Consider the following 11786-nt stretch of genomic DNA (forward strand, 5'->3'; position numbering starts at 1 on the left):
ATTCTGTTCCCACGTAGGTTATTACAAAGAACTGAATAGAGTTCCCTGTGCTCTCCAGTAGGTCTTTCTCTATTTTATGTGTAGTAGAGTGTATTTGTCGATCCTAATTTATCCTTCACCCTTCTTTGATACCGTATGTCTGTTCTCTACATCTGAGACTCTATTTCTGTAAGTAGGTTTATCTGTACCATTCTTTCAGATTCCATATGTAAGTGACATCATATGATATTTGTCTTTCTCTATCAGGCTTCACTCAGGATGACAATCCCCAGCTTCATCCATGTTGCACACATAGCATTATTTTGTTCTTTTTAAGAGTCGGTAATATTCCATTGTAAACATGAGCCACATCTTCTCTTTCTGTTCCTCCATTGAGGAACATTTAGTTGCTACCGTCTTCTGGCTATTGTAAATAGTGCTGCAATGAACATTGGGCAACATGTATCTTTTCAAATTATGGTTTTCTCTGGATATATGCCCAAGAGTAAGATGACTATATCATATGGTAAGTCTTATTTTTGGTCTTTTAAGAACCTTCATACTGTCAGACAGAACTGAGCAACTGCACTGAACTGATACTGTTTTCCATAGTGGCTGTACCAATGTACATTCTCACCAACAATGTACGAGGCTTCCCTTTTCTCCACACCCTCTCCAGCATTTATTGTTTGTAGATTTCTTGATGATGGCCATTCTGAGTGGTATGAGCTGATACCTCATTGGAGTTTTGATTTGTATTTCTCGAATAATTAGTGAGGTTCAGTGTCTTTTCACGTTCCTCTTGGCCACCTGTATGCCTTCTTTGGAGCAATGTGTATTTAGATCTTCCACCTATTGTTTGATTGGGGATATTAGTTTGTTTCTTTGTTTGTTTAAGTGTTGAGGTGCATGAGCTGTTGCATATTTTGAAGATGAATCCCCTGTTGGTCACTTCATTTGCAGATCTTTTCTTCCTTTCTGTGGGCTCTTTTCGTTTTGGGACAACACTGTCTCCCAGGGGTCAGTTTTTATGTTTGATTAGGCTGCATTTTTTTATTTTTGTTTTTCTTTTCATCACTCTAGGAAGTGGCTTATAGAAGATCTTTCTGCGATGTATGTCAGAGAGTGTTCTGCCTATGTTTTCCTCTTAACGTTTTTATAGTGCCTAGTCTTCCATTTAGATCTTTAATCCATTTTGAGTTTATTTTTATGTGTGGTGTTAGAGATTGTTCTGATTGTATTCTTTTCCATGAAACTGTCCAGTTTTCCCAGCACCACTTATTGAAGAGACTATCTTTTCTCCATTGTCTCTTCTTGTCTCTTTTGTCATAGATAAGGTGAAAACAGGTGTGTAGGTTTATCTCTGGCTATGTCTCTTGATTCATTTTCCAGTTAGCCTTTCTAAATCTTGTTTATGCAGCTGCAGCCACATCATGAGTAATGCTGGGCTGGAAGAAAAACAAGCTGGAATCAAGATTGCTGGGAGAAATATCAGTAAGCTCAGACATGCAGATGACACCACACCTACGGCAGAAAGAGAAGAACTGAAGAGCCTCTTGATGAAAGTCAAAGACGAGAGTGAAAAAGTGGCTTAAAGCTCAACATTCAGAAGACTAAGATCACGGCATCTGGTCCCATCACTTCATGGCAAATAGATGGGGAAACAGTGACATAGTGTGTCACTGCTCCAAAATCAGTGCAGCTGGTGACTGCAGCCATGAACTTAAAAGACGCTTACTCCTTTGAAGAAATCTCATGACCAACCTAGACAGCATATTCAAAAGCAGAGACATTCCTTTGCCAACAAAGGTCCATCTAGTCAAAGCTGTGGTTTTTCCAGTAGTCATGTATGGATGTGAGAGTTGGACTCTAGAGAAAGCTGAGCACCGGAGAATTGATGCTTTTGAACTGTGGTGTTGGAGAAGACTTTTGAGAGTCCCTTGGACTGCAAGGAGATCCAACCAGTCCATCCAAAGGCAGCCAGTCCATCCTAAAGGCAATCAGTTCTGAATATTTGTTGGAAGGACTGATGCCAAAGCTGAAACTCCAATTCTTTGGCCACCTGGTGTGAAGAGCTGACTCATTTGAGAAGACCCTGATGCTGGGAAAGATTGAAGATGGAAGAAGAAGGGATCAACATATGATGAGATGGATGGATGGCATCACCAACTCAATGGACATGAGTTTGAGTAACTCCGGGAGTTGGTGATGAGCAGGAAGGCCTGGCGTGCTGCAGTCCCCAGGGTATTGAAGAATCGGACACGACTGAGTGACTGAGCTGATTTGAGCCTCATTCCTTGGCATATGGATTTCAAGTTGTCCCAGCAATGTTTTGGGGAACACTGTCTTTCCCCTATTGAATGATCTTCCCACTTTGTCAAAAATCATTTGACCATATGTGTGAAGGTTTTGCTGGACTCAGAATTCTTTTCCATTGATTAATAATTTTATCTTTATGACAGTACCAGACTCGGTGATTACTGTAACTTTGTGATAATGTTGAAATCAAGGAATATGTGTCCTCCCACATTGTTTTTCTTGCTCAAAATAGGATGGCAGTTTGGGCATTAATTAGGTATTAATTAGTGAATTTTAATTAGTTCAGTAGTGAATTTTAGGATAGGTTTTTTATTTTGGATGTGTTTTTTATTTCTGTGGGATTTTGATAGGAATTGAATTACAATTGTATATTACAGGGGCTGATATTGAAATCTTAACAGTGGTAAATCTAATCCATGAAAATGGAATTTGTGTCATACACTTTATTTGCAGCGTTTGGAAGGTTTGACTGTGCAAATCTTCACCTCCTCAGTGAACTACCCAGTGCTGTGGTTAGTTGCTCGGTCAAGTCCGACTCTTTGCAACCCCATGGACTGTAGCCCGCCAGGCTCCTCTGTCCACGGGGATTCTCCAGGCAAGAATACTGCAGTGGGTGGCCATGCCCTCCTCCAGGGGATCTTCCCAGCCCAGGGATCAAACTCAGGTCTCCCGCATTGCAGGCGGATTCTTTACCATCTGAGTCACCAAGGAAACTCAGTAATTTATTCTTTCTGATGTATTTGTAAATGCGGTCGTTTTCTTAATTTCCTTTCCAAACTGATCCTATTACTGTACAGAAATGCAAGTGAATTTCAGTGTTAATTTTTGTACCATGTTACTTTGATGAATTCATTTATTATAGATAACATTTTGGTGGCGTCCTTAGGATTTGTACTTATGAAATCATGTCACATGTGAACATAAATAATTCTACTTCCATTTTTCATATTTGAATGTTGGTGATTTATGCGTTAATTCAACTTCTTTTGTTCTATGTCTTTGCTGACAGCCATGTCTAAAACTACAAGTACTATTGCTTAGAAGTGGTAAAACCCAGTATTCTTGCATGCTTCCTGAAGTCAAAGGAAAGATTTTCCAGGTTTCACCAATGACTGTGATGTTGGCTATGGGTTTTCCATGTATGGCATTATTCTGTCATGATAATTTCCCTCAAATGTAATTTGTCAGGTGATTTTAGCATGAAAAGGTGTTTAATTTTTTCAACTGTTTTTTCTATGAACTGAGATGAACATGTTTTTTCCCCTTTATTCTGTTAATGTATGTGCTATCCAGATGCATTTTCCTAGGTTGAAGCATTCTTGCATTCCAAAAATAAATCCCACTTGTTCATGGTGTATAATTCTTATTATATGCTGCTGCTAAATCGCCTCAGTGGTGTCCGAGTCTGTGCGACCCCATAGACGGCAGCCCACCAGGCTCTGCCGTCCCTGGGATTCTCCAGGCAAGAACACTGGAGTGGGTTGTCATAGATAGCTATAAATGATTATTATCTAAAGGGATATATATGCCCTTCCAACTTCTGCTCAGGCTTCCAGAATCCTGGTAGGGCAGCAGGTGATGGCCGGGACGTAGCATTGAGCCACAGAGATGTATGCTTCTTCTTAGTCACTGATGATTGATACTACTGATCCATGAGTGTTTTTATTTTCTTCAGATATGTATACCTAGGAGTGAAAGTGCTGGATCATGAGGTAATTTTAGTTTTTGTTTTTTGAAGACCCTCCATACTGTTTTGCATACTGGCTGTACCATTCTACCTTCCCACCAACAGCTTCTAAAGGTTCTTTTTTCTCCACATACTCCCCAGCGTGTTATTTCTGATCTTTCTGATGATAGCATGTGGTCAGTGATACTGCATTGCAGTTTGGATTTGCATTTTTCTAGTGATTTAGAATGTTGAGCATCTTTTCATGTGCCTGATGATCGTTTGTATATCTTCTTTGAAAGAATGTGTATTTGGATTTCTGCCCTTTTAAAAACGAGATTTATTTTGTTTGCTATTAAGTTGTATGAGTTCTTTTTTAATTTAATTTTTATTTTATACTGGAGAATAGTTGATTTACAGTATGGTATTATTTTCAGGTATACAACAAAGTGATTGAGTTATATATATTCATAGCTCTATTCTTTTTCAGATTCTTTTCCCTTATAAGGTATTACAGAATATTGTGGAGAATTCCCTGTGCTATACAGTAGGTCCTTGTTCATTATTTTACATATAGTAGCATCTGTTTATTAATCTCCACCTCCTAATTTATCCTTCCCTTCACTTGTCCCATTTGGTAATCGTAAGTTTGCTTTTAAAATTTGTGTATCCGTTTCTATCTTGTGAGTCAGTTCATGCGTATCGCTTTTTTAGAGTCTACATGTTAGCAGTATCATAAGACGTTTGTCTTTCTCTGTGACTGACTTCACTTCTCTGACCATCTGCAGGTCCATCCAAGTTGCTGCAAGTGGCATCATTCCATTCTTTTTATGGCTCAGCAGTATTCCATTGTGTATATGCGCCGCATCTTCTTTATCCATGTGGCAGTGGACATTTAGGTTGCTTCCACATCTTAGGCATTGTAACTAGTCGTGCATTATCTTTTCAGTTTACAGCTTTCTCCCAATATATGTCCAGGAGCGGGATTGCTGGATCGTGACGCAGTCTCATTTTTTGAAGAGCCTTCATGGTGTTTTCCATACTGGCTACACCAATTTACATTCCCACCAACAGTGTTCAAGTGTTTTCTTTTTCTCCACATCCTTGCCAACATTTATTTGTGTTCTTCTTGATGATGGCTATTTTGGTAGGTGTGAGGGGGTAACTTCTGTTGGTGTGGATTTGCATTTCTTTGATGATTACAGATGTAAAGCATCTTTTCCTGTGCCTGTTTGCCATCTGTATGTCTTCTTTGGAAAAAATGTCTATTGAGACCTTTGGCCCTTTTTTAAATGAAGTTGGTTTTTATTGTTTGCTATTCAGTTGTATGAACTCTTTATATATTTTAGATATTAGCCCCTTAGAAAATATATGAATTGCAAATATTTTCTCCTATTTCATTTCACTTCTCTCTGTTTTATTTTGTTGACCTCTGCTATAATTCCAGTTGTTCCTTTTTGCTTTTCTTTTGTGTTTAGAATCAGATCCAAAAATCATTTCTGAGACAGCTGTTAAAGAGGTTTCTACCTGTTTTTTTCTAGTTCTGTGGTTTCAGATCTTCTTCTCAAGGCTTAATGCATTTTGAGTTCAGTTCTCTGCATATTGTAAGATAGTGGTCCAGTTTGGTTGTTTTGCATGTAAGTGTCCAGTTTTCCCAACATCATTTATTGCAGAGACTGTCCTTACCTACCTTTTATATTTTTGGCTTGTTTGTTGCTGGAGAAGAGAATGGCAAACCACTTCAGTATTCTTGCCTTGAGAATCCCATGAGCAGTATGAAAAGCAAAAAGATATGATACTGAAAGATGAACTCCCAAGGTCAGTAGGTGCTCAATATATGCTACTGGAGAAATAACTCCAGAAAGAATGAAGAGATGGCACCAATGCAGAAACAACGCCCAGTTCTGGATGTGACTGGTGATGGGAGTAAAGTCTGATGTTATAAAGAACAGTATTGCATAGGAACCTGGAATGTTAGGTCCATGAATCAAGGTAAATTGAAAGTGGTCAAACAGGAGATGGCAAGAGTGGACATTGGCATTTTAGGGATCGGTGAACTAAAATAGACTGGAATGGGTGAATTTAATTCAGATGACCATTACATCTACTACTGTGGGCAAGAATCCCTTAGAAGAAATGGAGTAGCCATCATAGTCAGCAAAAGAGTCTGAAATGGCGTGCTTGGGTGCAATCTCAAAAATGACAGGGTGATTTAAGGACAAGGACATAAAGGCCACAACAGATGGGATGGTCAAGTCTGTGTGGCAGAAGGCAGGCTGTGAGCACCAGTTTGTCCCTGGGCCTCTGTGTGTCCAGCCTGAGATGCTGAGTCTGCTGGGCTGTGAGCCCCGTGAAGGCAGCTGGGTCGTCACATCCTGTCCTGTGGTTATGGGTGTGGACAGTGGGGCCAGACGATGTTGAGTCTGTCATCCCAGCTCCAGCCCCTGCTACCTTTAATGCCTTGTGTCACAGTGTCTTGATCTCCTTGGCCAAAGCTGAGAGCCCTCTCTTTAGGTTTGCTTTGGAAATTAGAAACGCTGAGATCTTAGGAAACTGTTGCCTATTCCTCCTTACAGAGGCAGTTTTCTTCTGGCCTATCAGAGTGAGCACTGGGATACACTCACACACGCACACTCACATTGACATTTAATAAGGACTGTGGGTTGGGATCAGAAGAGGGACAGATATGAGGAAGGTAATAAGAAGAATATACAGGGGCTGGAGGCACAGATTGCGTGAGACACGACTCCCACATGTTCCATTTCTTGTCCCACCTATGTCTGAGGACATCCCTAGAAGTCCATGCGGGCATCATCCCCGGTGTGCAGGTGGGGACACCGACAGGCTTTGAGAGACAGGGACTCATCCAGGACGGAGAACAGGTGGGAAACGGGAGGTGAGTCTGGGCCCAGGTCTGTCTCCTCAGAGCTGCACACACAGCCTGCCCGGGAGCTGTGTGGAGGGCTGTGTGGTGCAAGCGTGTGAGGCCCGGGGCTGCGTGGGTGAGGGGTGAGCGGTCAGGATCCCGAGGGCTATGTGCAGGGGTGTCCACTGTCAACCCAAGGAAGGGCCCCCGGGTGGTGAAGTCACTTCCTGGATGGCAGACCCTAACAGAACTCGGAACCCTGTAACCAGGCACCCACCTTCTAGCAACAGCGCCACAGCCAGTTGGGGCTCACTCGGCTGGAGAGTCTTCATCCAGAAGGATGTTCTCCAGCTGTGTCTCGACTGGTCAGGGCTTCTGCTTCAGGAAACCCTGGAGGGAGAGGTTGTTCAGATGTTTCAGGCGGTTCAGCGCTCAACCTGGATGCCTCTGGTCCCTTACCAGGAGGTCACCTAAGGTAACCCCAGTCGACCTAGAGCTGGCCACACCAGGCCTGGCCGCTACTGGGAGCCCTCCCTGGGCAGCGCCAGCTGCCCTCATCTCCATGTGCGGGGACGTGGGGCTTGAGGGGAGGTTCTCCCTCTGGGCAGGAGCAGGTTGGTGGGCACGTGGTGACCTAGGGGTCCTGTCACGGTCACAGCTGAGGACGGGCTGGCAGTGGGGAAACAGGATCCCTGAGGTGGTCTTCTCTGTGCCAGTGTGGACCCAGGACTGTCGGGTGGTCGGGTGTCTGCATCCTCGGTGGAGGTCTGTGCAGAGAGTGGTGGGCGTGTGTCTGGAGGGGAGATGTCTGGGGTCCGAGAAGCACCACACACGGCTGGCCGGCGGCCTGAGACTTTCTGCCCGGCTGCCGGGCACTTGTTCACAGGGCTCCTCACGGGACTACAGACAGGAGCCGGTCCTCGGAGCCCCCTGCTCCACATCCCTGCACGAGGGGCAGGAGCCCCACACCAGCCACAGAGCCCAGGGAGGGCACAGGGTGAGTGCCAGGTGGGAGGAGGCCTGACCCCCAGGAAGTTCTGGATCCCAGAGCCACCCTGGCCCGCCCCTGGGTCCCTCCTGGAGTCCTGCTCCCAGAGGAACCTGACACTGTCAGCTCTGTGAAGCGCCCTTGCGGCCCAGGCCCTGACTTGTCCAGATGCAAAATCACTGTTCACTTACATGTGGGAATCTCAGAAGGAGATTGTGATAGGATTTCACTTAATGTCCCCAAGGAGCCTGTCTGCATTTTTCTACAGTTTACCCTGTACTAACTCCATCCCTAGGGATCCATGTGGGCCTGAGAATCCTGAAGTCTCTCACCCCAGGATCAGCCCCTCTCACCCCAGTTCTCATCCACAGAATGGGAAGTTTTGGACACCACCACAGGGATGATGCAGTTAACACCCGGGGAGCTGTCCAATACAAAGTGCCCCGAGACGCTCACACACGTAACCATGGCCCAGCGCCAGTTCACTCGTGATGCCAGGATGTTTATCCTGCGGAGGGCACTCCTGCCCCTCCTCCCGCCCTGAGTCCTGGACGCTTGGGGACTCAGTCTGAGCTCCAGCCCCTGCTTTCCTGGAGTCTTTGGTGCTGCCTCTGACTCGTCTCTCTGCTGTGCTCCACCCCAGAGGGAAAGTGTGTCCGCGGGGGACAGGAATGAGACCTGCAGGGTGTGGAGCGTCCAGAGACGCAGACTGGAGATGCTGGTGGGCAACCTGGTGCCTGCCTTCCTGGGCCGTGACCCCTCCTACCTCCCCACATTCCTGGGCACCTACAGGGCTTTTGGGACCCCCCAGCAGGTGCTGGACCTTCTCTTCACGAGGTGAGCACTTCCCCTCCCGAACTGGGGACTCAGGGGGACCCGGCCACCTTCCAGCTGTGAATCGTGGGAATGTCCGTCCACCGCTCTGAGCCCCACTTGGCCCCTTCTGCACGCGAGGGGAAAGGGAGGAGAAGCCCCCAGGGTGACTGTGGGCACTAAGTGGGTGCGTCCCGCAAAATGCTTTCGGGAACCTGGTCCCCTGGAAAGGCTGGGGTTGTGCTGAGTCATCACGTTCCTCCTCACCTCGAGGAAGCCTCTGTCTCGGATATCTCTGCGCCTTTGACTTTGGCCCAAAGCATTTTCCCAATGGCAAGGTGAGGTGTGAGAGGTGCCCTGTCCTGGGTGAGTGAGAGCAGGGGTCCCTGGGAGTGACCAGTGTGCCCCAGGCACTCGGAAGGGGCTGGTTGGGCTCTTTCGCTCTTGAAATATAGAGGAAGGTGCCCAAGGCGCAGGCACTTTTGTAGGCACAAGCATCATATAACGCTTCGGGCAGAGAGCAGTCCTGCCCCCCAGGGCTTCAGTTCTCTCGGGGCGAGGGGCTGGGGGAGACGGGGAACCCAGTCGCACTGTCCATCACATTGGTGCATGTCTCCAATACTGTCCATGTTACACACCTTCCTGGCCTCCTGTAGGTACGGATGCATCCTCCCTTACTGCGATGAGGATGGTGGACCCCTGCACCAGCTGAAAATGTGAGTGGATTGTGATTCAAGAGGGAGCGACCCCCTTCCCCAGAGAGCTGCCAGGAGTAATGGGGTTGCTGGATGGGCAGGGCTAGCAGAATCCTGGATCCCACATAGTGTGGATCCTACTGGGGGCCAAGGTCTGGGGGGCTTCTCCTGGAAAAGGGGAAAGGAGGCCAAGCGAGCTGTGGAGGGGTCTGGGGTGCTCTGAGGAGCATCTGGTAGGGCAGAGGTCACAGTCCACTCCATGAGAGTCTGCACCCATCCCCTGTCCATCCCAGTCCTGCTCGACCCCTGATCCTGGGACCCAGAACACACAGCGTGGAGAGCATCCTGCTCACTGTCTGGTGGAACCTCAGCTGGGGTTGCTCAGCTGGTGCTCAGGGCACCTATTGACACTCGGGACAGCCGAGCCCTCGCTGGTAAAGGATGAGTGTTAGTGACTGGAGGAGATGAAGGCACATCCCTAGGGGAGGAGGCAACCTGCAGGTGTAGGAGGTAAATCTGAGGTGTTAGGAGGCCCGCAGGAAGCCTCGGCAGATGACAGAGTCTGTGTGTGCCCTCCTGGGCCAGATACTCCTGGGACCGCTTCGTGTTCCCGAGATGCAGTGACCAGAGTAGACGCCCGGCCTGCCCTCGCAGTGGTGACACCAGGGGGCGGGGCAGGGGAGGGTCAGTGCACTCTGTCAGGCTGCCCTCAGGAAGCGGACTGATGGTCACGCTGTGGATCAAGGGCTGTCACTTGAGCAGGCTCGTTGGTGGCCCCTCCCCTGTGTCCAGGCCTCCTCTGCCTGGTCAGCCAGGTGAGAGGGAGCGTGGAGGAGAACTGACCTCTGGATGGGCAGGGGCAGAAGGCGCAGAGGCCCGGGTCCCCGCAGGGCGGCCCCGGAGTGCAGTGTGGCGGGAAGGCCAGGTCTCTGACTCTGCTGCCCCCGTGACGCCCCCAGGGCCATGGCCTCCATCCTGGGCACCTGGCTGCAGCTTTACCCTGAGGACTTCCTGCAGTCCCCAGACCGTCCCTGCCTGAAGATGCTCCTCGCGTACGCTGAGCTCAGCATGCCCGACTCGGACCTGGAGCAGCGAGCCCGCCATCTCCTGGCGCAGCGGGAGACCCTGGAGCCCACTGGGGCAAAGGGGCATGGTGAGGAGGACTCGGGGTGGGTGAGGAGGAGGGGGGCGAAGAAGGAAGGGAGGGGGCTGGGCCACACAGAGCAGCGCCTCCTGAGGCTGGAGCTAAGCCAGGGGCATTGAGGAGGCTCAGATCACTATTCCCCTGGACTGCAGCCTGGGAGGACTTCCTGGGGGAGGTGGCATCTTGGATTGAGATTTCAGGGCTAAGGAGCGAGTAGCGTCCTGTCTCTGAGATCCATGGACAAGCAGTCTTACTGACAGTGTTTTCTCTTCTGGGAGAAACAGCACCCGCTGGAGAAGAAGCTCTGGAAACATCCCCAGACCTAGAGCCAACAGCATCCCTACTACCTGCCACAGCTCCACAGTCAGAGCAAGCTCAAAGCCCAGCTCCCATTCAAGTTCAAGGACTGCATCAAATAAACATGCCGGCTCCAAACCCAGAGCTACAGCGTGCTCATGCCGTCGCTCTCCCTTAGGCTTGGAAGCGAGGAAAGGTACCATCAGGCTCCACTTCTAGATCCAGAGAACGTCCAAGAAACAGCTCTCTTCCTCCTTTAGAGCCTGAATCGCCCGGAAATCCTGTGCCAGCGCTGCTTCTACAGCCTCGGTCCCCAGACTTAAGCCAACCTCGGCCAGGGCACTGCCTCGGCTCTGGAGCTCCTTGGTGCGTTGCAGTCAGCTGTGGCTCCGGTGTTATCCAGCTGTGCTTCTAGAGACCCCGGCAGACACAGCTTTGCTAGCAGCTCGGGCCCTGGAGCCAGGTCCTGCCCTAACATCCCTGGAGCTGCTCCCACTTCGTCCGCCAGCCTCGCCTTCCCAGGCAGATGCTGTGCTGCCCCTGTGCCAGCACCAGCCCTGCGCCTGTGTCTCCACCCCGATACTTCCCTCTCTTAATATGTGTTTGGATTTTTTGATTCCATGTACAAACTTATTTTTCCTGTGAGATAAAGTGACCTTAGAAAATGAATTCTATAAGTTTTTCAATTGTATGTGTGAGTGGCATGGAGAACCTTCACTAGGATGACCATGTCTGTTGTCTGTTGCAGAACATCTGCGTCCTATTTGACGCCGAATAATCCTGCAGTCTGGGAAGGCGCTGCCCTCGCCTCTCCCCTCATCTGTTGATGGACAGTCGGACTATTTTCACCTGTGGGCTCTTGTGCATAGCGCTGCTCTGAACAGTTGTGTGCAGGCTTGTGTCTTTCTGTGTTTACTTCTTTCGGGGTGATGTAGGAGCGGAATGTGAGCGTCTACTGAATACCGTCTAGTTGCCTTTTTGAGGACCTGTGATGGAAGTGCTCCATTAGTGTTTCCATT

The 11786-nt window shown here is 48.4% G+C and overlaps 1 protein-coding gene across 1 annotated transcript in view; it reads left to right on the forward strand.

Annotated features, from left to right (window-relative positions):
* Positions 1 to 11373, forward strand: part of LOC122709163 (ral guanine nucleotide dissociation stimulator-like) — a 29028-nt gene extending 17655 nt beyond the window's left edge. Inside the window, exons 2-7 of the mRNA XM_043926308.1 lie at positions 6761 to 6846; positions 7717 to 7827; positions 8462 to 8655; positions 9288 to 9347; positions 10286 to 10479; positions 10755 to 11373. Coding sequence (XP_043782243.1) covers positions 8534 to 8655; positions 9288 to 9347; positions 10286 to 10479; positions 10755 to 10945 — 567 coding nt within the window. The 5' untranslated portion in view covers positions 6761 to 6846; positions 7717 to 7827; positions 8462 to 8533 and the 3' untranslated portion in view covers positions 10946 to 11373. The remainder of the gene's footprint in view (positions 1 to 6760; positions 6847 to 7716; positions 7828 to 8461; positions 8656 to 9287; positions 9348 to 10285; positions 10480 to 10754) is intronic.
* The last annotated feature ends 413 nt before the right edge of the window (positions 11374 to 11786 follow it).

The sequence above is a fragment of the Cervus elaphus genome, chromosome 15 (assembly GCF_910594005.1).
Source record: "Cervus elaphus chromosome 15, mCerEla1.1, whole genome shotgun sequence".
In the NCBI taxonomy this organism is placed as follows: Eukaryota; Metazoa; Chordata; class Mammalia; order Artiodactyla; family Cervidae; genus Cervus; species Cervus elaphus.